Below are 27,380 nucleotides of genomic sequence, written 5' to 3'. Positions count from 1 at the left end.
CTCCTTCACTCTCCTCTTCACCATCTCAGTCCCTGAGCTCTCTTGTCCCTCTGTGGTTTTCCCCTGTGGGGTCTGCGGCCTGGGGTAGGGGTAGCCGGGGGTCTGCGACACTGTCTTGGCTCTTTTGGATCTGGCTCCAGCCAGACCCGATCGGGAGGGCTGTTGGCCTGGGCCTGCCGTTGGGTCAGTGAGCATTTGTGTGCATGAGCGTTCAAGTCTGGGAGGGGTGCCGGCACGGGAACAAGCACAGGCATGCTCATGCCTCAGGGCCTTTGCACTGGCTCCCCGCTGCCTGGAATGCTCTTCCCAGATACCCCTGTGGCTCACCACCTTCCCATCTCGTCTCACTGAGGCCCTCCCTGACTGTCCTATTGAAAACTGCAACTCGTCCCAGCCCTCCTGCCACCCCCGCCCCTCTCTCTCTGCTTTATTTTCCCCGTAGCCTTTGTTACCTTCTGAAATGCTATGGATTTTTACCCCTCTGTCTTGTCATCTGACTCTGCCTCCAGAAGGTCAGCTCCTCATGGGCAGGAGGTTTTGTTTTGTTCATTACTACAGCTCCAGAGCCAAGCATCGTGCCTGATGCATGGCATATCCTCAGTAATTGTTTGATTGAATGAATGAGCACATGTGTGTGTCCGCGTGGGGAGGGTATGCCACTCTGTGTGTGTGTGTGTGTGTGTGTACGTACACGATCGTGTGTCAGTGGGAGTGTGCCCTTGTGTACACACGTGTGTGTGTGGTGGGGGGACATGCTGGTGTGTGAATACAGACAGACATGGGTACAGAGAGACCCGCCCCCACCCCAAGCTGCGGGGTCTCTACTCTGCCCCTGTGGGGTGGGCCTTCCCCAGCCTGCCTGGCTTGGTCCCTGTATGACAGAGATGTGGCCGTCGGGTGGGAGCTCACTTGGCCCTGTAGCATCAGGGCTGGGGGCCCCCCAGAGCAAACTGAAGATCCCTGGGGACCAGTGTGGGTCCCCACAGAACACGTTGCAGCTTCTGGGCTCAGTTCTGTTGGACCTGGCTTGGGAGCCTCTTGGGGCTCTGACTTCAGCCTTGTGTCGACCAGAGGACAGGGTGGTAGCTGTGTGGGGTCTAGGGGGGGACATAGCTACAGCCCAGGGGTGGCCAAAGATTCCAGGTCCCCTGGAGGAGATGGGGGTTCTTTTGCATTTTTGGCAAATAAAGGCAACCATGGTTCAGATTTAAGGGCCTGATGGCAGTGACTTAGGAGCCATATCCTTGTCATTCAGCCCCTAGCTAACTGGAGACTTGATGCAGAGATGCAAAGGATAGCTTGCAAAATCAAGCATCTGACCGGAAGGCATTTTGAGTGAGAAGGTCTGGTCACAGGTTGAAGCCTGAAGCGGGGACCGCTAGCAGTTACTACATTAATCACAGATCGTATTAATAAAGATAGAAAGTTCAAGCCGAAGGAGGTGAGAGCCTACTGTGCCCTGTCCCAGAGTGAACTAGTTTGGAGCGTGTCGATTAGCTCAGGCCATGTTAGGAAAGAAGCGATGGCACTGGGCGCCCGCTGTGATGGAGGAGATCGAGGAGGGGCTTCCAGAGCAGGGAGGCAGTCACAGGCTTACCCACCGGGGTGGTGGGTGGGGGGCTACAGCCAAGGCCTGGAGGCTGGACTTGGCTGTGTATATGCCAGAATAACAGTATGGTACCAGGCATGCGTCAGAGGGACTCGGGAGGAGGTCGGAGGCCCCCTCAGAGGCTCTCTGGAGCAGATAAGCAGTCAGGTGGAGAGGCATGGGTGAGAGAGGTAGACCCTGGGCAGGAGAGGAGAGGGGAGCCCCAAGAGAGAAGGAAACAGCGATGAATGTTATTTGAGGAATGGCCTCTGGGGAGTGAGGAGCTTTCCTACCCTCTTGTTGAAGACTGAGGACCGCTCCGTGAGGCAGGGATCCCTGCTTCCCTTGATAGAGAAGGAAGCTGAGGCGCAGGGAGGTCAGGTCACTTGCCAAAGGTCACATAACATTGAAGGGGGACCCACATTAGCTGCTAGGCCTCTTTGACCCTAGGAGTCCCCGAGGGCATCATGGGGGTGCTGGGTTGGGCAGTCCCCTGAACCCCTACCGTCCTGGCTCCCAGCCGTGGCCTGGAGCCGGGGTGCCCTCAGATTCAGACGCCTGGGGTGGACACTCAGGGCGGAATGTGGGGAACAGACGTGGGCCCTGTCTGCCTCAGGTTCTGATCAGCTAGGCCTGGCCAGCATCCTTAGGCCCTGGCCTCCCCTGCCCACAGCCACGTGGCCGACGGGATTTCCGCCATGTTTGGGACATGAATTGACAAGTGCCCCATTGACGGGTGGGGGGGAGGTGTGGGCAGGGCACAAGCCTCCCACTGTGCTGGGTCCCCACCCTCCCCCGTTCCCTGGGACAATGGCTCAGACTCAGCCAGCGGCCACAGCTGGTGGGGGGGTGGTCATGAGCATGAGGAGGGGGAAGGGAGGGGTCCAGGGTGGAGGACCACCTGGGCCCCCACCCGCCCTCATCCCGCACCTGGCTCGTATCCCCTCGGTTCTTCTTCTGCCCAGCTGGGTGGCCTTAAAGCGAGGAGGAGAGAAGAGAGGAGGGGGCTTCCTCTCCAGAGCCCCTATCCCAGCCTGCCTGGGACAGGGCAGTGTCTGGATCCTGTTAGAAGCAGGTAATAAAGGTCCTAATTAATGAGGAGCAGCTGGGGCGCGTAGCTCAGCGGGGCAGAGGCGGTACCTAGAGGGGCCCTGTCTAGCCCTGGACCCTGACCATAACACGGCCGGGTGGAGGTCCCCAGACCCAGGCAGGCCTGGTTCTAGTGTCCTGCATGCCACTTTGCTCATTCATTCCATGAACCTCAATTGTGTGCCTACTGTATGCTTAGATGCTTATATCCCAGAAAGTCGGAACAGGGCCGGGCTCATATCCCGGGTCCCACACCTGTAAACTTTGGGCAAGGCATTTATCCTTTCTGAGCCTGCTTCCTCATCTGTAAAACGGAGAACAAGAAAACCACCTGTCCTGTAGGGTTGTTATGGGAGTTAAATATGAGCCATATAGAGCGTGGGCACAGGGTGACCACTCGGTGAGTGAGCTGTGGGCAGCGGGTGGGCAGGGGACAGACCCTCCGCCCACCTGTGAGGGCTGTCCTAGGCAGCCGAGTAAGGAGCTGGATGAGAAAGGAGGCCGCCAGTCACGGGAATGGGAGTCAGAGGGGGCCTCTTGGAGAAACTTACATCTAAGCCCAGTGAATGGGAATGGGCTTCCTCCAGCAGAGGGAACAGCATGTGCAAAGGCCCTAGGACCGAGAGAGGTGCGGGGAGGGAACTGGTTAGGAGAGGAGGCTGGAGGAGGCAGGTAAGGGGACCACCGTGGACCTCCAGGAGGGCTCTGGTTATCCTGAGCAGTGGGAAGTTGTGGAAGGGTTTGAGGAGGGGCAGGTATCTGTTGTTGGCTCGAGGATGTTCCAGAGCTCTTTCTGGGAACAGTTGGGGAGAGGGGCCCCCCAAAATGTGCTGATGCCTTCATCAGCTGGGTTCCTGGGGGCTCTGCCCCAGCCTCAGGAATCTCTGGGCTCCGGCAAGCCCCCACCCCCACCCTGTCCTCCCAAATGTTTGATTAGAAGTTTCCGGTATGATTTCTGGGGCAGTCTGGTGGCATTTGCCTGGTGGCTGGACCCTTTAGGCTGAGCCGTGTGGGGAGAATGTCAGGCAGGCCTTGTGGGGTCCCAGAGAAGGAGAAGATGTGGGCTCAGGGTTCCTCAGGAGGCCCACCAACTACCCAAACCTTAGACTTCTTCCCCACCCCGCCCCAGTGGTTCCCTCCTCCCTCCTCTGTCCTCCCGTCCTCCCGGCCCCTGGCACGGGAGGGTCTCTCCTCCCCTCAACCACATCTGGTTCTCGTTAGGGTCTCCCAGGATGCCTCTGCCTGAGGCCCCCCTATCCCAAGGGAGGTGGGCAGGAGGATTAGGGGTGATTAGGAGTGCTCCTGGCCAGAGGAGGGGGAGGAGGGGAGGAGGGGGCCTGGCCTATTATAAATAGCAACACCATGACTCCATCACCCCATCATTCACTGTAGATTCCAAGTTCAGTCTCAAAAACCTGCAACATCAGCAGCCAGGGTGGGGGGTGGGTAATGCTCCAGTGCTCCCTCCCTCCCTATCCCCTGAGGAACCCCTCCTCCCCACTGCCAGCCCATAAGGTGGGGCAGCCCAGAATGGCCAGGAAGTCTCATCTACCACCAACCACACCTTCCCCCTTGGAGTCAGGCCCCTGTGCCTGGGTTTGAATCTCCTTGCTGTGTTGCCTTGGGCAAGAGACTTGACCTCTCTGAATAAAGCGGATGATGCTAATAATTGGGTGATCATCCTGTAAAGCCCTGAGAATAGTGCCGGGACCCGCTAGGCAGGCGCTCGGTCCGCCGGAGCTGCTGTCCTTATCGTTGTCCTCTTGTCATCATCACCATTCCCGACTAGGGCATGAAGAACCCGCGGGATGCCTTGCGTATAATAAACTCCTATGATTGTTAATGTCTTCGGCTCCCAAAGTGCCTGGCATACAGTAGGCATTCAATAAATGGGATCTTTGGGTAACAGGGAAGGATGGGGTGGGGGCCAGGGCGTAGACGGGAATCCTAGAACCTTGATGTGCAGGCTGGTCATTCCCAGCTTGAGAAGCTTCTCTCGCCCTGGCCACACTGGGCCCTGCATGGCCACTGGCAGTGCTCGGTGGGTGTCCCTGGTTCCCGGCTGGGTGAGCCAGGGGTGGGGGCCAGCAGGAGGGCCTGTCCCAGGCAGCGCGTGACTCCTAGGAGGGCTTAGCCACTCATTAATCACCTAAGCGGGGCTCAGCATTCTTGAAATGCCGGCTGGGGCCAGGGAGGGGCCTGGGCCAGGGGCTCCTGGGGACCCCAGGGCTCTGGGTCTGTGAAGTGAGGACATCCACTCCGTTTGCTGAGCACCCATTATATGCGGGGCGCCTTACGTTCCTTAACTTGTTTCATAGTGAACGCTGTAAAGTGTTAGCTGTTCATGTCCCCATTTTACTAATGAGGAGACTGAGGCTCAGAGAGGGTATGTGATCCGCTCAAGGTCACACAGCGGGCAGTAGGCAAGGCAGGACTTGTTCCTGGATCTTCCTGAGCTGTTCCCAGGGCTCGCCCGGGAGAAGGCATGAGGCGCAGACCCTAGGCTCACGGCTCCAGGGGCCTGTGGGAGGGGTACCTCCTGCCTCAGGGGGGCTGGTCAGCCCAGGTCAGCAGCGTGGGTAGGGCCATCCTCCATTATCGGGGCTGACGCATCTCCTACGTCAGCCCCCTTATCACCCCGCCCTCCTGCTCCCCCCTGCAAGGTGACCCTGGGAGGGGAAGGGCCAGCGCCTCCCCCTCTCCTCCCCTGCTTATGCCCAAGAGCACTGGGCTCCTTTTCTGTGAGCCCCTCCCCTTTGTGGGGCTGGGGCCAGCAGGGAAGGCCCAGGAGAGGGTGGTGGAGGAGCAGACCTCTGGCCACCATCATTCCCTGCTGTGAGGCCAGGCAAGCCCTTACCTCTCTGGGCCCATTTCCTCCTCTGGAATACCAGGGCTGGGTACCCCAGCCCCCGTTATGGGGGCGACAAGCTATGCAGTAGGCTGAGCCGGGCACTTCTGATTCCATTCCCCACTCCGTCTCCATCTGCAGCTGGGGCCTGGGGTGCAGGAGGCTCCCCTGGCCACACGGCCCCCCCACCCCAGGACGTGTGATTCAGCCCAGCCCCGCATCGTGTTCCTGGGTGCCCAGCAGCTGGGCCGTCTGGAGGGAGGCAGCGCAGGACAGAGTCATCGAGTCTGGGTCCAGCATTCAAGGGTGGTGGGCATCCACTGGGCACTCAGTTCAGTAAAGTACCTCAGTTTCTCCTCCCAGCCCCCCATAAGGCTTTGGAACGATGACCCCATTTTACAGACAAGAGGAAGGACTTGCTCATGTCACAGGAAATGGCTTGTCTGTCCCCGATCTGCGCTCTGGGCTCCTCCCCTCCTCAGAGACTCTGGGCAGGCTGGCAGGGGAGGGAAGCATCAACAGTGTGATGCCCCCTGGAGGGGCGTCAGGTGATAGGCACTGAAGGACTCTCCCTGGACATGGATAGGCAGATCGGGAGGAGCCTGGGGGCATATGTTTTGGAGAGCCCGGCCTGGGGAGAGCTGCAGGGCAGGGCCCAGAGGCCTAGGGGTAGCTCACATCTGCCCCTCCCCTGCAGGCCACGACATCAACGGTGCCCTGGAGCCCTCCAACATAGACACCAGCATCCTGGAGGAGTACATCAGCAAGGAGGACGCCTCTGACCTGTGAGTGGCCCCGCCCCCACGCCCCTGGCCTCCACCTTTCACCTGGAAGGTGTGCTGCGGCCCCAATCTGCAAGCTGCTCCCCGTCTCTTCCCATCCGCGGACTCCACGCGGCCTGGCAGGTGGGGGCCTGGGGAGGGGCTGGGGTCCTGGCTGGCGCTGAGCTGCTTCCTTTCTCCACAGCTGCTTCCCTGACATCTCGGCTCCAGCCAGTGCAGCCTCCTACCCCCACGGGCCGCCAGCGATCCCGGGCTCCAGCGGGGGCCACCACCTGAGCCCCCCCGGGGGCGGACCCTCCCCGGGGCGCCACGGCTCCCTCCCCGCCCCGAGCTACAGCTCCGCGCTCAACTGCAACAACAATGCTATGGCCAGTGTTCCCAAGCCCTTCCTGGGGGGCTCTGGGCCCCCCATCAAGGCCGAGCCCAAGGCTCCCTATGCGCCAGGGTGAGTGAGGGCGGGGCGTCGGGGGGGCAGGCGTGCGGGGTATGGGGGCAGGGGCCGTGGCCTGGGAGGTGCTGGTGGTGGCCTGGCAGTGGTGACGGCTGCCCTGTGGGTAGGGAGGGTGGCTGAGGAGGGCCTCGTGGCTTTGTCCCGAGGCCGTGGGCAGCCCCAGAAGATTCTGAGCAGGGGAGTGATGAGGGCTGACGTAAGTGCTAGAAAATTCTCTGACAGCTGTGTAAAGGGGATGGGAGGAGGTGAGCCTAGAGACCCGGCTACGTACCCACACGGATACACACCGGCGCCCACGTTGTACACACATACATCACTGCCCCAGGCCCATCCACTCCCGCATCTAGCTGCTCTTTGCTGGGGCCGCAGGGAGCTGGCTGACGGCACAGAAACGGGACCTGCAGCTCCCCCCACCCAAGCCAGCCTCCCAGGCCCTTTCTCTCCTCTCTCCAAGGAGTCCACACCAGGGGCCCGGCTGTGACCGCAGGATGCAGGCGGTCAGCAGCCCAGCCAGACTCCGGGGCCGCCCACAGACCCGTGCTCATGAGGATAGGCAGGAACATGGGTCTGCTGGGTTCTGCAGAGGGGCTCGGAGAAAGTTCTGGGCTCCCCAGCGTGGGGAGCAGGAGAGCAGGGGACCCTGTCTTTGGGTAGAAGAATAGTAAGAGTGCTGGGGGCGTGACGCTGTCTACACAGCCTGGGTCTACCCCCAGCTCCAGCATTTGCAGCCCGCTGGCGTGACAACCCACCGCCTCGGTCAGGGCCTCAGCATCCGCGGCTGTGGAGTGAGCTCAAAATGCTTCCCCCTCCAGGATTGTGGAAATAAGGGGAGGAAGCCCAGAGCAAGTGCGGGGTGGGGGGGGGGCAACTGGAGCCAGCTCCTGGCTTACTGGGGGAGGCCCGCGGGGCCAAGCTGGGGTGTTAGGGGTGCGCTTTCGCTGTGGAGGGCAGACATCCGGCCGAGAGGCTGTCCCTGAGCCCAGACCCCGAAGGGCAAAGACCGAGGACGAACATAGGAGGAGCACCTGCCTGCTGCAGGACCCTGTGGCTCTCTTCGTGTACGCTCATCGAGCCTCTGCAGTAAGCAGCTCCTGGGAGATCCCAGAACCAGCTGGCCTGCCAAGTGAAGCCGTGCTGCCCCTTTGGTGGGATTCGAAAGGCACACCGAGGCCATTTCTCAGGGAGAGAAGGGGCTTGCCCAGAGGCACACAGAGACTGTGTGGCCCAGGCTGTCCCCCCGGGAGGGACCCAGGGCCCTTCACCGCCCCTGCGCCTGCCAGACCCTGTTCTAGGAGCCAAACGAGACAAACACGTCCCTCCTGAGGTGGATCCTGCAGGCCGGTTGGGGAGGGACTTATTAATCAAAAAATCACCAAATCGAGGACTAATGAGCAGCAGGAGGAGTCGTGGGGAAGGAACACAAGGTCCCACGGACTGGAGACATTTCACTGCAGGGACCCGAGGGTGTGCGGGACCTTTAAACACCGGAAAACCCAACGGCCACTGTACAGAAAGCAGGCAGGAGCTGGTGGGCGCAGGGCAGAGGCCCCAGGCAGCCCTCGGGGACTGTGAGGGCTGCAGAGGATCGGGTCTCTGTTGCCTTTTCTGTCATTCTCACACAGCCCGGGGGGGCTGGGTGGGTGGCTCATCCAGGGGAGCGTGAGGACTCTGGAATCAGCCCAGGGCCGTGTCCATGAGGGCTCGGCTGCCTGGGCACGGTGGCGGGCAGTCTCTCCAGATGTGGGGACCAGGACGGCCAGAGAGCTGGGTCCCTGCTTGGCCGCAGCCTCCCCTCACCGGGCGAACGCAGGGTTCACGCAGGACGTGTTGATCTCTCGGGGTTGAGTTTGTTCTTTTGCCTGAACCGCTGATAAAACAAAACCGGCAAGAAAAAAATACACCCCGACCTGGTGGGGCTGGCTCCCTGCCCAGCCCATACCTGCCCCTGGTGGGGCGGCCCAGCCTCCTAGAGCCCCCGAGAGCTCTCCCCTAGAGTTTCTAAAAAGTGGGGCTTCAGTGGGTGTGGGAAGCGAGGAGCAGGCCTGGCCCCTGCTCCTTGAATCTCTGTGCCATCCCTGTGTCCTTGAATCCCTGTGCCATCATCAGGGACACTGGTTCCTGGTCCCCAAGTGCCCGGTAGGTCTGAGGGGATGCTGGGCAGGAGCCCAAGGCCCACCACCTACAACTCAGCCCCAGGCCCTGCCTGGCACCCCAAGGTGGCTCATACAGAGAAATTCCCCTGAAGGGGGGAGTGAGGGGACCTCAGGGCCTGCAGCGTCTGTGGTCTCCCGGCCGCGGCCCCACAGACGAGCTGCCCGCCCAACAGCCCCTTCTTCCTGCTCCTGCAGCACACTGCCGGATTCTCCCCCAGACTCGGGCTCCGAGGCCTACTCCCCCCAGCAGGTGAATGGTGAGTCCAGCGGGCACCGCCCTCCCCCTCCGGGGTTTGGGCAAGTGGTTGGGGCGGCCTTATCGGGGAGGGAGGGAGTGAGGGAGGGAGGGGGCCAGCGGCCGCCCAACAGGCCCAGATTATCGCTGGTCAAATACTCCCCGGTGCTGGCTATTGTTTTCCCACGGGCGGGTGGGGAGCCTGGCCCTGCCTCTGAGCAAGTGTCCCTGCCGGTGATGCCACCCGCCTGCCCGCCTGCGCCATCATGGACGCGCCCTTCGGCGGTAAGTGGACGGCTGGGGAAGGCTGTGGGTGCAGCCCGAGTACAGGCCTGGCTGGCCTCCTGGGCCCACCTCCCCTGGTGGGGGGGTGCCAGGGGTGCAGCGGCCCCCAGGTGGCCCAAAGCAGAAGGATCTCGGGCAGCTGGCTCCCCACAGCCCAGAGAGGGGTCAAGAGTTCTGTTTATCTTACCAAAAACATTTCTGGAATGCCTCCTGGGGAACAAAGGGAGCTGGGGGGCTGGCCCCTGGGAGCCCGCTAGAGGGGCTGCGGGATGGAGGAGGGCTGCCGCAGGACTGTGCTGGGGGTCCCCGAGAGACTCCTTCCTGAGGCCCGGAGGAGGACCAGGCCTGAGAGGGGCTGGGGGAGGACGCTGGGATGCGGGGGCCTTCCCCCGGGAGCTGGGCAGCCGGGCCTGGGGGGAAGGAGCCGGTTAGGACGGCGGCGGGGTGGGGGAGAAGCTGCCCACCCCCTGGACAGGGGCTTGTCTCCCTGCCGGGGCCTCTAGTGGCCAGCCTCAGGCTGCCCAGCCCTCCTCCCACGTGGGGTTGGTGGGAGGGCAGCCCCCCCACCCCGGGGCTTGTCTCAGGAGAAGGTGGGAAACCCTGTGCCCGGGAACCCGAGTGATGTAGGTCTCTGATGCCTACCCCCCCATCTCTCCCGCAGACCCCCATCTCCTGCGCACCATAACCCCTGAGACCCTGTGCCACGTGGGAGTGCCCTCCCGCCTGGAGCACCCGCCTCCACCTCCGGCCCACCTCCCAGGCCCCCCGCCGCCCCCGCCACCCCCACCTCACTACCCTGTCCTGCAGCGGGATCTGTACATGAAGACCGAGCCCCCGATGCCCCCTTATGCTGCCATGGGGCAGGGGCTCGTGCCCAGCGATCTCCACCACACGCAGCAGTCCCAGATGCTGCACCAGCTGCTGCAGCAGCATGGAGCTGAGTAAGACTGGGCAGGTGGGCTCGGGGGTGGGGGGCCAGGGCAGCAGCAGGTGGGACAGAGATGGACGTGGGGACCGGGATGAGCCAGGAGGGCAGAAGGCTCTGCCCCCAGGAGATGGGGGTCAGCACGTGTATATGGGTGTGCCCACCCAGCAGCCAGATAGCCCTGGCCAGATGCTTCCGACTACCTTATTTGGTGAGCATGGCCACCCCCATTGCCCAGATAGGTAAACTGGGGCTCCCAGGGGGAGGAAATGCTTGTCCGGGTCATGGAACCAGGAAGGGGCAGAGCCAGGACTTGAACCTCGGGCCTGTGCCTTTCCCCAGACACCAGTGACTTTCTAACCTTCTCACGAAGTCTGGGGGCTCTGGAGGAAGTTCTAGCTATGGACCCAAGCTCCCCCTCTGACTCCAGCCAGGAGAATTGTCCTTTTATCTGTTTGTTTGACACATCGAGATGTCATGAAAGGTTTAGTTCAGGGCAAGACTCCACAGCCTCCTCCCCAAGAAGCTCTCCTTCTCAGCCTTGGTGGCCCACGCCCTCTGGGGCTTGTTTCCAGCCTCGGAGGCTGCTCTCCGTGGAGCTCCCACTATAAAGGGTGGCCCTGAGAATGACACCCCAGGGAAGGGACCGGCTTGTTCCCTTCCACAAACGATTCGGGGCACTCTGTGCGCCAGGCCCATGGCTGGGCCTGATGGGACACACAGATAAGTCAGGTGTGGCTCCTGCCCCCCGGGTTCCATGAGCTGCAGGGGTAGAGATGAGTGACAGAAGAAGAGAATGGCATTACAGAGCGATGGGGCAGCACTGAGGAGGTGAAGCCCAGCGGCTTTTTGGAGGAGGTGTTCTCTGGATTGGGCATATCCTGCTGAAACGGGGTGAAGAGGGAAAGGGGGCTACTGCCCAGGGGGGAGGGGGCTCAGGAAGAGCCAGCCCCCCATGGCACGCCTCTGTGTCACCCCCAGGCTCCCCACACACCCCTCCAAGAAGAGGAAGCACTCCGAATCACCTCCCAACACCCTCAATGCCCAGATGCTGAATGGAATGATCAAACAGGAGCCTGGGACAGCAACGACCCTGCCCCCACACCCAGCTCGAGCCCCATCCCCACCCTGGCCTCCCCAGGGCCCCCTCTCACCCGGGTCCGGCTCCTTGCCCCTCAGCATTGCCCGGGTCCAGACACCACCTTGGCACCCGCCAGGGGCACCCTCACCAGGTACGTGCCTGGCCTGCTGGAGCTCACAGCGAGCCAGCTCCCCTTGAGGTGGGGGCGTGGGGCGCAGGGCCCACGTGGCTGCTTCCTCCCTCCAGGTCTCCTGCAGGACAATGATAGCCTCAGTGGCTCCTACCTGGACCCCAACTACCAGTCCATCAAGTGGCAACCACATCAGCAGAACAAGTGGGCCACGCTGTACGACGCGAACTACAAGGAACTGTGAGTGCCCCGCCCCACCCCTGCCGCCACATCCGGGGACCGGCCCTGGTGTCGGGGTCCCAGAGCAGGGCCTGGGAGCACACTGGGCACCACCTGGGCCCGGGTTACAGGAGAGGAGCAGGCTCGGGGCAAAACTAGGACAGGCCCTCGGGGTTCCCGACTTGTGGGCCTGCCCCAGGCCTCCTTAAGGAGGTGGTGCCCGTCAGGGAGGGGCCAGTGGGAGCCTAGGCAGGGAGAAGTGGGTGGCTCCTCCTCCCCCACTCCTTCGGCATTCCAGGAAGGTAGCAGGAAGCTGTGTTGGCAGGGCCCTTCCAGCAGCCCCCTCCCTGGAAGGGAGGGACGAGGGGGTGGGGGAGGACAGGGCTGTCTGGGCATTCCTAGCTCTCCCTCAGCACCCACCCATGTGGATTCAGCTTCCTGGGACCAGGCCAGGAGCACTGTGGGACCACTCCCCTCACTCCTGCAGAAGTCCGGTGGGCGTGAGAGGGTGGCTCACCGACTCCCTTTGGGCATTGCCAGGCCTGGGTGGGCTGGCTGAGAACGGCGTCCTGGAGTTGGGCGCCCCAGGCTGTGCGGCTGAAGCCCTTAGCCAGAAGCCCTCGGGGCTGGGGGGGATCCAGCTGCTGTCGTGGCTGAAGGATCCCTTGAGGCCCTGTCAGGATGCGGGGAGAGGTCTTCAAGGATCCCACCCTTGTGACCTGGGGAGGACCCCCCCCCCCACTCTTATTACCATGCTTTCCAGGCCAGCCCTGCCATCTCAGGCCCTAAGGCCAGGAAGCTGGCAGCTGAGGCTCCCAGTGTGGCCCATGTATTTCCTGGGTGTTCCCCTGGGGCAGGCAGGTGGTTGGAGCCCCAGGCCTTTCTGTAGATGTTAGCCAGGCCCCCAAGCCTTTTCCCCCAAGTTTGGAATCATTCTCTGCCCATCTTCCTCCAGGCAGGCCCTGGGCACTGGGGGCACTGCTTTGTGCCTGGGGACCTGGGTGAGAATGAGCCAACAGTTGCCCCCTTTCCCGCCGCCCGGAGGTCCCCCAAAGGATCCATACTTGGAATCCTTGCCCAGCCACAGATGGGTAAACTGAGGCTGCGTCTACGCTGCCCAGAGTGCCCCTCTCCCCACCTGGGCAGATGGAGGAGTCAGAATGAGGACTTTGGGGGCTTGAGCAAGCCAGCAGGCCGGGGCTGGGCCAGTCCCGAGCCGGCGCCTGGTTCCACCGTTTCCATGGCAACCAGCTGTCAGGCCAGTGAAGCTCTGCAGATGCACCCCCTCTCACCCCATCTCCTGTGAGGGAGGGGGCTTCGGGCAGCCTTCTGGGAAGGAGCCAAGGGTGAGGAGGGGCCGTCAAGCCCCCTCCTCAGGAGTTCACTCCCCTCTGGTGGGCCTCAGGGGTCTTGCCCTTCCTCCCCCCATCACCAGGGTGGGCTGGGCCCAGCCACATAGAGGAAAGAATATTGGCTGAAGAGTTGGCAGACCTGAGCTCAAATCCTTCCGGGGACTCAGTTTTCATTTCTGAGAAGTGGGGGGCAGCCCCGTGAGTGGTCTGAGGATTGGGGGGTGGCGGTGGGGACTGGGTAGGAAATCGCTTTGCAATGCAGGCATGGGGGAGGGACGTTCCAGGCCTGGCTTTGGTGGGGGGGCCTCTGGTGAGTACCCTCACCCGCCCCCAGGCCCATGCTCACCTACCGCGTGGACGCTGACAAGGGCTTCAACTTCTCGGTGGGCGACGACGCGTTCGTGTGCCAGAAGAAGAACCACTTCCAGGTCACCGTGTACATTGGCATGCTGGGCGAGCCCAAGTACGTCAAGACGCCCGAGGGCCTCAAGCCCCTCGACTGCTTCTACCTGAAACTGCACGGAGTGAAGGCAGGTTTGGGGGCTCAGCCAGGAGGGGAGGGGAGCCAGGAATGCTTGGGGACCTGAACGGCCCCAAGGCAAAGTGAGTGTACCTACACCCCAACCGTCAGCCTCCTCAGCCCCCTTCTCAGCTGTGCTTCCTGATTCCTTCTCTACCCGGTGACCCCAAATCTATACCCCCAGCCCAGACCCTTCTCCTGACCCCTATGTCGGCTTAGATCCCAGCCCCAAATGAACTCCCTGTCAGCCTGCCCCTCCGTCGGGGCCCCCCACTCAGGGAGTAGGGCTCCAGGGTGCTGGTTACCCAAGCCATCCATCCAGGGGCCCACTTGCCCCCACCTCATCATCATGCACCAGGCCTGGCCCACCTCCTCTCTCTTCTCTCCTCTGCCTCTCCCTGGCCCCGACCACACCCCCACTTCGTCTAAGTGACCACAGCAGCTTCCATGGGGGCCACCAGCTCACGCTCCCCCTGAGACACCAGCGGGCACGACACTTGCCATTCTTCCAGAGCTCCTGGTGCCCTCCAGCAAAGCCTTGACTTCTGAGCTTAGCCCACGAGCCCTTCCCTCCAGCCCTGCCTCTCGTTGTGCCCCAGACGGGTTATGCCCATTCACAGGCCCCGCTTTCCTGAGGCAGCTCCCCTCCTCTGGGACACCCTGAGCATGCCCATTCCATCCCTCCTCCCCTGGCCTTCCCATTCACTCTGCTACAGTCCTTGGCCCTTGGGGACACCTGCCCTGAGGCTCCTCCCCTGGGGCCCCTCTAGCCCCAGCCTCGGAGTGGCTGATTTGGAGCCCGCGAGCTCCCTGGGGGCACGGCTGCGTGGGTTTCCTCCATTGCCGGGAGCTGGAGCCTGGTGCCTTGGCGTGGCTCAGCCGCTGCTCATGGAGGGGCCGCGGGGACGGGGGTGGGGGCCGCGTGTCCGTGCAATGCGTGAGTGGGTGCATGTGGAGCTGGGAGAGCCATGTGACTGTCTGTGCCCTCATTGAGGGGAGGGCCTCGCCTCCAGTTCCGGGGGAGCTCGGGCTGGGCCAGGCCCGGGCTGAGCGGCTAAAGGGTGGCAGAACCAGGCGGGGACCCCGGCCCTCATGGGCCACCGGCCTCTGCTTCTCCCCCAGCTGGAGGCCCTGAACCAGTCCATCAACATCGAGCAGTCACAGTCGGACCGGAGCAAGCGGCCCTTTAACCCTGTCACGTGAGTGTCAACCCTGGGGGTGGGGGTCCCCGGGTGGGCTGGCCCTGGAGCTGGCTTGGGAGCTGAGGGGGCCAGGCAGGCACCCACGATATCTGCCTCCCGCGCATTCCCGACTGGGCGCCTGGCTCTAGGAAGCCCCCCTCCCTGCGTCCTGAGTCCCCTGCCGCTCCTCTGCAGGGTCAATCTGCCCCCTGAGCAGGTCACGAAGGTGACTGTGGGCCGTCTGCACTTCAGCGAGACCACTGCCAACAACATGCGCAAGAAGGGCAAACCCAACCCTGACCAGAGGTGAGCAGGCTGCACCCCGGCCCTGGGGGGCCCTCCATCTCTAAGGAGGAGGGGCAGGAAGACACCACCTGCTGTCGCAGTGTCCCACACACTGACCCATTTTACAGAAGAGAGACCTGAGGCTCCCAGCTAAGGCTAATGGAGTTAAGGATGAGAGAGCAGAAGCCTGGCTTCTGGATGAGCAGCTCCCGGTGTCCTCGATGTGGGCCCTGGCGAGTTTCTGCCCCCTGGTGGAGACTCAGGTTCCTCCTCTGTAGGATGAGGTGTTAATGCCCTCTCCCTGCTGGGGTGCTGGGAGCCCGGGCACTGTACAGCAGACATGGGACGGGGAGAAGGGGGTGGGCGGGCAGGGGCAGTTGGGGCAGGACCCAGTGCCTCTAAACCCCCGTGTGCCACAGGTACTTCATGCTGGTGGTGGCCCTCCAGGCCCACGCCCAGAACCAGAACTACACGCTGGCTGCCCAAATCTCAGAGCGCATCATCGTGAGGGTGAGGGCTACCTCCTTCCAAGGGATCAACAGTCCTCCCCGGAGCTGGGAGCGGTAGTGCCCAGGAAAAATACTGGGGTCCTGGGGAGTCAGGAGCTGGAGTGCTGATCCTGCTAGGCCCTGGCTGGGTGGCTTCGGGCAAGTTCCCACCCACCCGCTGAGCCACAGTGTCTCCTTCACAAGGGTGGAGGTGGACAAGGCCCGGGTAGCCTTCTGAGATCCCAGGAGTGACTGAAAGGTGCCACAGTGGGAGGGGCAGTTTAAGTTGGGCGGGGTAGGGTGAGGATCCCTGCCTGGAGCTGGAGGGGTAGCTGCAGGGTTTCCCCTTTGCCCAGGGCACTGCAGGTCCCCCGTGCCCTGGGACTGATCCAAACCCCCGCCCACTTGTGCTAGGCCTCCAACCCAGGCCAGTTTGAGAGTGACAGCGACGTGCTGTGGCAGCGGGCGCAGGTGCCCGACACTGTCTTCCACCATGGCCGTGTGGGCATCAACACGGACCGGCCCGACGAGGCGCTGGTAGTGCACGGCAACGTCAAGGTCATGGGCTCGCTCATGCACCCCTCGGACCTGCGGGCCAAGGAGCACGTGCAGGAGGTGGGGGCGGGGCTGTGGGCGAGGGGCGGGGCCGGGCGACGGGGAGAGCGGAGTTCCCGCGGGAGGGGCGGAGGGCGAGGGGGCGGGGCTCGTGGGGGGGCGGGGCCAGGTGGAAGGGCCGGGCGGCAGGGGAAGGAGGTGAGGGAGGCAGGCCCTAGGGGTCTCCCCGCCACACCGCAGAGCCTGGGCGGCCGCCGTCTACACCTCCGAGGCCCACCTCGGATGGGCCCAGGAGGGGAGGGGTTCAGCCTCGGTCTTGGCTCCCGGGCAGGTGGACACCACGGAGCAGCTGAAGAGGATCTCGCGCATGCGGCTGGTGCACTACAGATACAAGCCGGAGTTTGCAGCCACAGCGGGCATCGAGGCCACGGCACCAGAGACCGGTAGGGACCAGCCTGCGCGGACTGGGGCTGGGGTCCGGGAACCGGCAACCTCGGCCCTCAGTCACCCCGCCCCCTGTCCCAGCCCTCTGGAAACCCCACTCCCAGGCACCCCTCTCCTTGACTCCTGGAACTCCTACCCAGGGAATCCTGCCCTCTAGAAGCCCCACCCCTCAGCCCTTGGAAAATCGGGCCTCCCCGGGTGTCGGCTAGCTACCCCCTTGACACTAGAAGTCCGGGAATCCTGGTCCCGGGATCCTCGGCTTTTTAGGTGAATCCTGCTTTTATCTCTGCCCACTTCCACTGGGATCCTTCCTCCCAGGAATCCACCCTTGCCCCAGGCCAGGGAACCCCATACCTGAGCCCCGGAACTGCAACCTTCTGAACACTTGTCTGTCGGAGCTCCCTGCTCCAGGGTGCCTTGGATCCCAAATCTCTAGCCCCCAGAATTTCGCCCTCCTCAAACCGGGCCCCCTCCTTACATGATGGTGCTGTGGGCGTTCTCCACCCCACTCCCCTGCCCCCCAACTCCCCAGGTGTCATCGCCCAGGAAGTGAAGGAGATCCTGCCTGAGGCCGTGAAGGACACTGGAGACTTGGTCTTTGCCAATGGGAAAACCATAGAGAACTTCCTGGTGGTGAACAAGGTCTGCAGGGTGGGAGGACTTGGGGGGCCCAAGGGCAGGGGGTGGGCCAGCTGGAGGGCGTTCATCTCCCCCTTGGAGACTGGGAGCATTGAAGTGCAGGGGGTGAGGGCAGCCCAGTCTTCTCTCACGCATCCAGAGCCCCCTCCCCACCCCCCAGGGAAGGGGGTGAGCATCCAAGGGCCAGCTGGGGACTTGGCGACACTATGGTTGTGTGGTCTACAGCAAGACGAAGCTCACTGGGGGTCATTTTCCTCCCCTTCGAAAGGAGGTTAAAGAGCCACTGCCAAGACCCTGCAAAGCTTAAACATGGCTTATGGTGAGGGTGAAGTCATAGGTTTTGGCCTCGGCTGAATACTAAGGAGCCGAAGCGTGCGACCCCACGTTCATGAGATCAGAGGCTGGGCGCCTCCGAGAGACTGTTCCGAAGGGGCAGGAAGGGCCGTTCCGGCTGGACGGGTGGCCCAAGCAATGGTGCAGAGGTGGGGCAGCTGTTTGGAGGCAGGCACAGGAAGTTGGGGGAGCTAGGGCTGGCCTGGGTAGGGAGGCTTGGAGGGCCTCCACGCGGCCGCTCCCCGTAGCCCAGGGCTCCCCGGGGCTGACGGCGCCCACCGCCCGCGGCAGGAGCGCATCTTCATGGAGAACGTGGGTGCCGTGAAGGAGCTGTGCAAGCTGACGGACAACCTGGAGACGCGCATTGACGAGCTAGAACGCTGGAGCCACAAGCTGGCCAAGCTGCGGCGGCTGGACAGCCTCAAGTCCACGGGCAGCTCGGGCGCCTTCAGGTGGGGGCGTGGGCCAGGCGGGGGCAAGACCCCCTTCCCAGAGGCACCTCTGACCCTGGCCCTCTTGCTGCAGCCGTGCAGGGAGCCAGTTCAGCCGGGCGGGCAGTGTCCCCCACAAGAAGAGGCCCCCCAAGGTGGCCAGCAAGGTGAGGGTGGGCACGGATGGGAGATGGGAGGCAGGTTGGGCCGGGCCCTCGCTCTCCAGGCTCTCTGACTGCGAGGGCTCCTCTTTCCTCCCAGCTCTCTAGCTCTCTGGCCCCGTTTCTCCTTCCTCTCCCTCTGTCCATCCCCTCACCCCCACCGTAGGCATGAGACCTTAACACCCCCACCTCCAGCAGAGCCCACACCGAGGGACACCACGGCTCCCTAAGTCTGGGCCTTTTCTGCTTCTTCCCCTTTTTCTGTCGGTCCTCAGTCGTCCTCTGTGGTCCCAGACCAGGCCTGCATCAGCCAGCGCTTCCTGCAGGGAACCATCATTGCCTTGGTGGTGGTCATGGCCTTCAGGTGACTTGTGCCCAGGGCTCCAGGCGTGGCTGGCTGGGGGGAGGTGAGCTGCCCTTGGGCCCAGGCCTGGAGGAAGAGGAAGTTGGGGCTGGGAGATGAGACCTGCCTGAGGTCTCAGGGAAGGAAGCGGGCTGCCTCCTTCTGTCCCATGCCCCGAGGGCGGGGGGAGACCGTGGAGAGGCATCATTCATTCGCAAGCCCAGCCCCTGGAGCCGAGGTCCACAGACCCTGCCCTAGAGAGAGGGCGGGGACCGTGGTGGCAGCTCTAACAGTGGCCCTTTTTTGTGGCTCCCAGCGTGGTGTCCATGTCCACACTGTACGTGCTGAGCCTGCGCACCGAGGAGGACCTGGTAGAAACTGATGGGTATGTCACTGGAGGCCTGGCTGCCGGCCAGGCTGCCAGGACAGGTGGGGCTTTGGTGGGCAGCCCAGGGGCAGCGGAGCTGTGGAAGCTGTTTCCTCTGAAGGGGACGGTGCCTCAGGCTCTCAGCCCGCCCGGGCTTGCAGGGCCGGGTGGGAAGGTCTCCCTGGAGGAGGGGCAGCATTTTCGCGGTCCCTGCTGAAGCCAATGTTTCTACTCAGTGCTCCTTGAGGTAGCTGGGCCTCTGCGAGTCAGGGGGCATCTGAGGGGCCCAGGTTGGAAGGGGGAGTTGGCAGGGAAGGAGGGCCAGGGTGGGACCCCGGGCTCTGTCTGCCCACTGTCACCTCAGCTCCGAGGCTATCTCTGACCATGTCTTTTCTCTCTCCTCCCCTGCACCTGTGCCCCCCGTCCTTTTCCTCTCTGCCGCCCCTTAGCTCTTATGCCGTGTCCACTTCCTGTCTTCTGGCCCTGCTCCGGCCCCAGCACCCTGGGGGGAGTGAGGCCATGTGCCCATGGTACGTGTCTGGACCAAGCCCCCTCCCTCCTACCTCTGGCTCCTGCCATCCAGCTCCCTGCCTGTTTTCTGCCATTCCTGTCCACCTCCTCCTGTCCCTTCTGTCTCTCCTGTCCACTTCTCTGGGACTCCCAGGCCTCCCTGCTCAGGCTCTCGCAGTCCCTCTGAGCTCAGCTCGCCCCTCCCCAGCAGGTCCAGCCAGACCTTCGGGACCACCCAGCTCCGACAGTCCCCAGGGACCACTGGGCTGCCAGGCACACCGCCCTCCTTGCTGCTGGGTGCGTGCTGGGTGGGTCTGGAGGGTGGGGGTGGGGGAAGGGAGCGGTGTTGTGGGCGGGGACTCAGCTGCCCGCCTGTAGCTCATACAGCCTCCGGCTTCCTCAGTTGCCACTGGCCCGACCAGCTCGGCCCCAGGTCCGGTCATCCCCACCTTGGACTTGTGCTCTAGCCGCCCTTGCCCAGTCGTCTGCTGCTCCTCGCCCACCCCCAGCCCTATCGCTGCCCCGAGTCTTGGCCCCAGCTTTAACCCTGGCCACGGGCTCAGCCCCAGTCCCAGCCCGTCCACCAACCGCTCAGGTATGACTATCCCGGGTCCAGGGTTTGGGTTGAGGGGGTTTTATGTGAGTCCTGAGAAAGGCCCCGAAGTCTCATTGGGGGGAGGGTATCCTGGAGCCCAGAATGGGGCTCTGGAGAGATTGGTGGGTCTCCCCGAGGGGACGAAAAGACAGAGGGGGGTCACCCAGAGTCTGCTGAAGTGTTAGAGAAAGCGGGACAGGAGACAGCCAGTTCCCTCTGCTCAGCCTATCCCTCATTCTTTCCACAGGCCCCAGCCAGATGGCCCTGCTGCCAGTCACCAACATCAGAGCCAAGTCCTGGAGCCTGTCAGCCAATGGTATTGGCCACTCCAAGCATCCAAAGAGCTCCGAGCCTCTGGCCAGCCCTGCGGTCCCCTTCCCTGGAGGGCAAGGCAAAGCCAAGAACAGCCCCAGCCTTGGTCTCCATGGCCGGACCCGCCGAGGGGCCCCCCAGCCTGGCCTGAGCCCTGTTCAGCCCACTCAGGCCCGGGGCCAGCCAGGTACTTGCCCTACCTGCCCCCTCATCTTCTCAGCTCAGCCAGCGAGGCTCCCTGTCCAGGGCACCGCTCAGCCCAGGCTCTGGAAGGCCTGGCGCAGGACTGTCCGTTGGCAGCCATTCGCTGGGCGTTGTGCAGTCCCAGCCATGAGGCTGGGGGCCATATGTAGCTCGCCTCATTCAGTGCTCACACATCCCAGCAAGGAAGGGCTCATCCCCGCGGTTCAGATGGGGAAACGGAGCCAGGTCGTGTGGCCGGGCAGCCGCAGAGCTGGAATCCCACCCCACGTCGGCCTGATGCCAGGGCCGCGGAGGTTGCGGAGGAGGCCAGGGGCCTTCTGGGCTTCAGCCGGGTGGCTCTGCTCTAGGTACTGGGCCTCCTTATCAGCTTTCATTTGATGGGTTTTGTGGCTTAAAGAAAAAAAAAAAAAAAGCTTAGGAACGGTGACTCGCTGAGGTTGAGGTTCAGAGTGATGGGGAAACCCCAGAGGCTCCTGCTCTGTGGCCGGCTCTGTGCAGGGTGTGGGGGTGATGAAGACAGGCACGCCCTGACCCCGAAATGCTCAGAGACCTGAGAACACAGTAGTGTAGTAGCGTGACGGGGCTCTGAGGGGACAGGTAGGCAGCCTGGTGACTGGGGAGGGCACTTCGTCCAGGCTGAGGTGGGGAGGTGATCAGGAAGGCCTCCCTGGAGGAGGTGACATTGGAGCTGAGTCTCTGAAGGACCACAGGAGTTTGCCCAGAAGAGAGACGAGAAGGGTACCTTCTATCTTGTCTGTATCTAGGTATCTGTCCGTGACCCCAGGGGCATGCTGGGTCCTGTGGGGGGTCCTCGCGTGCCTGGGTTGTGCATCACAGAGCTGAAAACGTGCCAGGTCGAGCAGATGTTCTGTGGCCCCAGCTTCCCCTTCCTAGTTGGGGGGGAGGAGGGGTGGTTCAGGCGCAGCCAGCCCGTAGATGACCAAGAAAGCCTTGTCTCCCCCACCCGCCATGTCACACTTCAGTCCCACCCCCACCCAGCCAGCCAGTCTGTGGTGGGTTTATCCACCGAAGGCCACAGGCCCTCACGAGTGGGGTGCTGGTAGGTGTTTAACAGTTGGCTCTTGGGGGAAAAAAGCCCTGATTTGTGGTGACTGCTCCCACTGTGGCTGACTTCAAGCTACCAACTTGATGCCGCTGAACTGAATGTGTTGGAGATGTGTGCAGTCAGGAAAAAGGACTGTGAGCAGGCTCCTATAAGCCCCTGGCAAAGGATATTGAAGACCTGCCCCTGCTCCTGGTGTTCGGGTTCTGTCAAGGAGGCAGACCTCAGGCTCACGGGAAGCGGCTCTTCGTAGTGTCGCGGGGGAAGAGGGTGGTGTGACCCTGGCCACTGTGGGGGTCTGGAAAGAATAACCTGAAACTAACTTATACTAAGGTGTGAGTGACTGAATGCGAGCCTAGCAAGGAACAGCTTGGCTGCTTCTTATTTGTGTCCTGCCTTGTCACCCTCCTCCCTGCCCCCACAGCCTCTCTCCTTGCAGACCCAGTGCCCTCCCTGACCTCCATCCAGGTGCTGGAGACTTCAATGCCCATCACTTCCCAGTACTGCGCTCCAGGGCATGCCTGCAGGTGGGCTTGGCTCCCTCCCTTCACCCCAAGGACAGAGTCCCTCAGGTGCCGTGAGCCCAGGCAGGGCAGATGCCCAGATGCCGTCCCCCTCCACCACCCCCCAAGGTGGGGCAGCCCCTTTCCATGGGCTTCAGTACAGATCTGGGGCTGGGGTGCGCAGGCAAGGGGCCTCAGCAGGGAGCCTTGGTCCAAGGAGCCGTGTTTGCCCCTGCAGGCCTGGAAACTTCACCTACCACATCCCTGTCAGCAGCAGCACGCCGCTGCACCTCAGCCTGACTCTGCAGATGAAGTGAGTGCCGGCACGGGGCAGTGGAGACGCGGCAGTCCTCGGCAACTCGGGGAAGGGGTCTGAGGAGGGATGCTGAGTAACTTCATCCCTTGCTCTGTGCTTGACTGGCTGTGTGACCCTGGCGGTCTCGGGGCTTCAGCTCCTTATCTAGAAATGGCTGTTGCTTCACGGGTGTGAAGACCATGTGGGATGGTAGATGGGAAAGGGCTGTCTAGGGCCTGACTAGGAGGCATCATTTCCGGGCTGTGTGAGGATTCGTGGCTTGTTTTCAGCGGGGCAGGGGAGGTGGTGTGGAGGGCTGGCTGGGGGCGGGCTGGGGTTGAGGAACTCGGAACCCCACTTCCCCACTAACTGGGCCTTCCCCCAGCTCTTCGTCTCCCGTGTCTGTGGTGCTGTGCAGCCTGATGTCAAAGGACGAGCCGTGTGAGGAGGGGGGCTTCCCACAGAGCCTGCACACCTACCAGGACACCCAGGTAGGAGGCGACTGGGAAGCTGGGGGCCAGTCAGGCCCCAGAGCTTCATCTTCCCTGGCACAACTGGGCCCCCAAACAGGTGAAGAGAAGGAGCCGGGAGTCTCCTTCTCCACAAGGGACCCTTAAGGCCTGGGCCTCTGGGCTCACCGCGGCACGTCTCCCGGCCCTGTCCTTGCTCTGTCCCATCCCCAGCCCGGCCCTGACAAGAGCCTCTGGCAAGGAAACAGTTCCACCAGGACTAACCTGGAATGAACGCAGTGGTGGGGATGAGGAGGGTATTCTAGAGATCCTTGGCAGGGAGAGCTAACCTTGTCTGTGCTCAGGGTCAGAACAGCCACCCCAAGAGTCATGTTTAATGAAGACGAAACCTGCGGCATGATTTGGGGTCAGCTGGACAAAGAAAAGAGGACACTGTCCCAGGAGCAGAACAGCACGTGCAGAGGTTTGGAGGCCCGGGAATGTGTGGCCTTCTGGCAGAGCTGGACACGTGGCAAAAGGCTAGGAGTTGGGGAACAGGAAGGAGCCTGGTCCTCAAGCTCAGGCTGGGCAGCGGCACGCTTCAGTCCTCCGGTTTGGAAGATCTCTCAGCCTACCTTGTAGAGGCCTACCTCCTGCTCTGAGAACCAAATGACCATGACCCTTTCCTTGTCCAGCTCCTCACTGGCCACGTGACCCCCATGTGACCCAAGTTGTGACTCTCCGCACAAGTAAAGGGAATTTCTTCTCACCAATTCATGTTTATTCAACAAAAATGTATTGGGGTTCCTCTGTCCCAGGCCCTGTGCTGGGCCCATCTGTGGGGAGATGGGGGTGCGGGGGGCAGGCGGGCGAGGAGTGGGGGTGGACCCAGGCCTTGCCTTGGAAGAATGCACTCCCTAGCCGGGAAGATGTGCAGAAAGTCACTTGAGTGGGTGAGAGCCTCGAAAGAGGCGCAGGCAGAGGAGAGCACACCCGCGAGTAGAGGGAGAGCCCAGCCAGCCGCTCTCAGGATGCGGAGCTCAGGCCCGGGGCCACATATGGGGAGGCCACGCCAAAGCCTCAGCTGGGACATGGGCAAGCTGTCTGAAGGCGGGCCTCAAGCTCCCGTGCAAGGGAGAGAGCATGACAGCGCGGGGGCCTGTGTGTCAATCCCCGCTCTGCCACACGGTGCCGTGTGATTCAAGCAATAGCTCAGCTTCCTCATCGATAAGCAGCATCACCTTACTGGGTTGGGGTGAGGATGGGGTTCATGAAATACTCTGTTGTGCCTGGAGCATAACGGGGAGGGAAGGCAGCAAGGGACAAGGCAGGGACCAGGGGAGGGCAGCTTTGGACTTGCGTGAGCCTGGCTCCGAGTCTGCGTAAAGGGTGCCACTGCTCCCCAAGGCAGAACGTGCTCCCTCCCTTTCTCTTCCCAGCTCTGACTTTAGCCTCCCTAACACTTGCCCTGGAGCCCAGGGCTCCTGGCTGGGATAGGGCCAGGGGGCTGTCTTCACCCATCCCTCTCCCCTTTCTCCAGGGCACTTCCCACCAGTGGCCAGTAACAATCCTGTCTTTCCGAGAATTCACCTACCACTTCCGGGTGGCCCTGCTGGTGAGTACAGGCACCCCATCTGTCCCCAGAGGCCCGGGCACCTGCATCTCAAGTGTGGGGCTTGGGGAAAGGATGTGGGGGTTCCCAGAGCACATGGGAAGACCTGGGGCGCAATGCCGGGTGATGTGGCCGGGGGGGGGGAACTGCTTCCTGCCCTGCACCCCGAGCCATCTCACCCGTTCCTGCTGCCCTCCCCCGCAAGGGTCAGGCCAACTGCAGCGCGGAGGCCCCGGTCCGGCCGGCCACGGACTACTACTTCCATTTCTACCGCCTGTGTGACTGAGCGGCCTTCCCGGAGGCGGCACCACACCCGGGCCGGGGCCCCGCGCCCCTTCCACACTGGACGCCATGGCGTTACACTGGAGCCCGCCGCCCGCCAGCTCTCTGCCGCTCGCTGGTGCTCCCTCGGAGAGACTGAATCGGGCTTGGCCCTCCCCACGACTGGGGAAACTCGTCGGAGTCCTCACACTGGAGTTGCTGTTCCTGCTGGTCGCCCCTCACACACCACAGGGGGAGCCCGAGAGACCCCCTGGGGCCAGGACCGGACCACGTCGTATCTGTCCAGATATGGTGGTTGGAGGGCTGGCTGCAGGGGCCCTGGAGGCAAGGGTAAGCCTGTGACCGTCCAGAGCCTATCCTCCCACTCTCCCCTTGAGACTGCGAGCCACCCCTCTTCTGGAGTGGGGACTTGGCTGGAGCCCTAAAAGACTTGGCTGGATCCATGAGTCAGCGGAGAGCATACAGCCCTCACCCTGGAAGCTGCTCCCTGGGGGGTGGCGAGGTAGTGGACTTTTTGGGGTTTGACTGTTACGCTGGACTTGGGACTTTGAAGCTTTAAGTGTGGCCCAGGAGGTGTCTTCTCCCGGGGAGCGCTGGCTCCCAAGAGCTCCCAGGGCAGCTGAAGCCAGCTCTGGAGGGGTTGCAAAGACTGACCATGTGCCTTATGTATACTTAGTGCCTGGCTGAACCAGTGCGGGGGCCGGGGGGCCAGGTCACCCTTGGGCCCTTGAACCTGGAGTATCCTGGAAGTTCCCTGCGAGCTCCCCCAGCTGGGTGTTGTGGCCCCATGGCCTGGGCTTCTGGGAGCTTCCAGAGCTTGCAGTGGTATCAGTGACCTATCATTCTCTCTGAGCAGAGGAGCAGGAATCCCTGTAAGGCAGCAGGCTGGTCTTGGCTGGTGCGTGGAGACAGATAGCTTTTGCTGTTATTAATGAAGTAATTACTAAAATGCACTTAAGCCAGGGCACGAGTGGAAGGATGGAGATGGAAAGGCCAGAGAGGTGCAGAGCCCTGGGGAAACACAAAGACAGGGCCCTCGCTCTGATCCACCCCAGGGAGGCTTGAGACACCCATCTCACTCCCAACCACTAAGACTCTGGCTTCTCCCTCCTCTCTTGTCTGCTGGCAACCTTGTCTCCCCAAATCAAGGGCTCCCATGTCGGGCTCGGCAGCAGATTCCATCTCCGCCCTCTCCTCCCGGACGTGGAGCAATGGGCTTGCGTTACCGAAGAAGTCTTAACTCAAGTGCCAATGTTAAAGTAACCGGTCTTGGTGGGAGCCTGGAGTGTTCTGAGGCCACATCCAGGCTCACAGGAGTGTGGAAATCATTTAGCCACGGCTACACAGGTTCAATGAGGGGAACAGGAATTGCCATTCCTGCCCTGTGGTGTTCTGCCACCTCTCTGGGAACCAGGCCTTACCCCTCTCATTCTCAGCTTTGAATGGGAAGCCTTTCTGTGGGGAGCTGCAATCTCGAAGAAGCCTGTGAAGTGCGGGCCCCCTTCTGCCGTGGGTCTCAAAGCACTTATCCTCAGGGGAGCTGGGGGAGAGGGATACCCCGCCTCCTAGCTCCCTCCCCAGTGTGGCTCCCCTCCCTCATTCTAACATAGGAATTACGTGGCTGCCCACACCACGCAGGGAGCCAGGGAGCCAGGCCTTCCGCAGGACTACTCTGTTCTCTCTCCACTGTCCCCCTCTGCGGGGAACCCTCCCTAAATGCCTTAAAACTGCTGAGCCCCACCCTTTGCAATAGGATTCTGGGGCTTCCTCAGTGAGGGTGCCTGTCATTGGACTGTGGCCCCTCAGTCCTTAACTGGAAAGTGACCCTCCATTGCCCCCTGGAGCCCTTCCAGACACAGCGTAGCCCCAATCTGGTAGCAGCCGGCTGTTTCCATGCCTGAGGAGGGGTCCTCAGTGCAAGGATTGGGGCCAAGCTGGGGCTCCAAGCTGCTTGGGTGGGTGGGTGGGGGGGTCAACCTTGGACCAAAGTTGCCTTAAGCCCATGAAGGTAAAAGGGCTTCAGGGGAGGGGAGTGGGTCACCTGCTGGAGGCTGACAGCTGCCTGCCTGGCACTGGTAAGTGGGGGTCTTGGCTCCATTCCCTACATGGGGTCCAGCAGCCATCCCTCCCTTCCCTTTGGCATTTATTCCTGGAGCCACTGGGCTAATCTCCCCCAAGCTTCAAGCTGTACATAGGGCCTCTTAATGCACAAATTCCTCTGCCCATATTGTACCCCCCCCCCCAAAAGCCTGCATGTGCATAGAGCGCCCCTCCCTCCCAGTTAACTCCCAGTTCCTGTTCCTGAGTGCTGACTCATATTTATCATGTACCAACTCTGACTCTGGAGTGGGCAGAGGGAAGCAGCCCTGGGCCTGCTTGCTTCCTGTCCCTGTTCTTTCCTTCTGAAGTAAATATACATATATAAATAAATGTAAAAACATGGCTTTGTATCTGACCTTGCCTCCCCATCTCTTCTTGAGACTGTTGTGGTAGAAGATGGAGTTGCCTGTGGGGCTAAGACCAACTGGAGTTCTGGGGTTCCTGAGCCAGATGAATGCCTTGTATCCCATTATCCTTCTTAGCTTCACGCTAGGCTTGGGAACAGGACTCAGCAGCTCCCTCCCCTGGCCACATCCCATGGACCTACTGCTGCCCCCCCCCCCGCCCTCC

General features: G+C 62.2%; 1 protein-coding gene and 1 long non-coding RNA gene across 9 annotated transcripts in view; one reads left to right on the top strand and one right to left on the bottom strand.

Moving 5' to 3' along the window:
* The window catches only part of MYRF (myelin regulatory factor), a 33,412-nt gene extending 6,247 nt beyond the window's left edge, over positions 1-27,165 (top strand). The window contains exons 2-27 of one of the 8 annotated variants that reach the window (XR_014138524.1): positions 6,223-6,310; positions 6,492-6,752; positions 9,107-9,168; positions 10,093-10,372; positions 11,338-11,588; positions 11,684-11,807; positions 13,473-13,668; positions 14,781-14,857; positions 15,035-15,145; positions 15,544-15,634; positions 16,027-16,227; positions 16,499-16,610; positions 17,144-17,253; positions 17,875-18,035; positions 18,109-18,181; positions 18,451-18,539; positions 18,835-18,903; positions 19,335-19,415; positions 19,604-19,692; positions 19,799-19,990; positions 20,238-20,489; positions 21,994-22,096; positions 22,311-22,385; positions 22,753-22,858; positions 23,182-24,431; positions 24,634-24,708. Coding sequence is in view for 7 of the 8 variants with exons in the window: in XM_081797995.1 (XP_081654121.1) it covers positions 6,223-6,310; positions 6,492-6,752; positions 9,107-9,168; positions 10,093-10,372; positions 11,338-11,588; positions 11,684-11,807; positions 13,473-13,668; positions 14,781-14,857; positions 15,035-15,145; positions 15,544-15,634; positions 16,027-16,227; positions 16,499-16,610; positions 17,144-17,253; positions 17,875-18,035; positions 18,109-18,181; positions 18,451-18,539; positions 18,835-18,903; positions 19,335-19,415; positions 19,604-19,692; positions 19,799-19,990; positions 20,238-20,489; positions 21,994-22,096; positions 22,311-22,385; positions 22,753-22,858; positions 24,357-24,710 (3,608 nt within the window). In the remaining variant the exon portion in view is untranslated. Of the gene's footprint in view, positions 1-6,222; positions 6,311-6,491; positions 6,753-9,106; positions 9,169-10,092; positions 10,373-11,337; positions 11,589-11,683; positions 11,808-13,472; positions 13,669-14,780; positions 14,858-15,034; positions 15,146-15,543; positions 15,635-16,026; positions 16,228-16,498; positions 16,611-17,143; positions 17,254-17,874; positions 18,036-18,108; positions 18,182-18,450; positions 18,540-18,834; positions 18,904-19,334; positions 19,416-19,603; positions 19,693-19,798; positions 19,991-20,237; positions 20,490-21,993; positions 22,097-22,310; positions 22,386-22,752; positions 22,859-23,181 lie in introns of all 8 variants that reach the window. The other 7 variants (XM_081798000.1, XM_081797999.1, XM_081797996.1 and 4 more) reach the window with 7 other exon arrangements.
* LOC145716117 (uncharacterized) lies at positions 16,083-21,834 on the bottom strand. The gene is made up of 3 exons (XR_014138525.1): positions 21,249-21,834; positions 16,445-20,896; positions 16,083-16,200 (listed from the first exon to the last, which is right to left on the bottom strand). It is a non-coding gene; the product is annotated as an uncharacterized LOC145716117 (long non-coding RNA).
* Positions 27,166-27,380: the final 215 nt, after the last annotated feature.

This window comes from Leptonychotes weddellii, chromosome 11 (assembly GCF_054177405.1).
Source record: "Leptonychotes weddellii isolate Sample4059 chromosome 11, ASM5417740v2, whole genome shotgun sequence".
Classification (NCBI taxonomy): Eukaryota; Metazoa; Chordata; class Mammalia; order Carnivora; family Phocidae; genus Leptonychotes; species Leptonychotes weddellii.
This window is presented reverse-complemented; position numbering and strand designations above follow the sequence as displayed.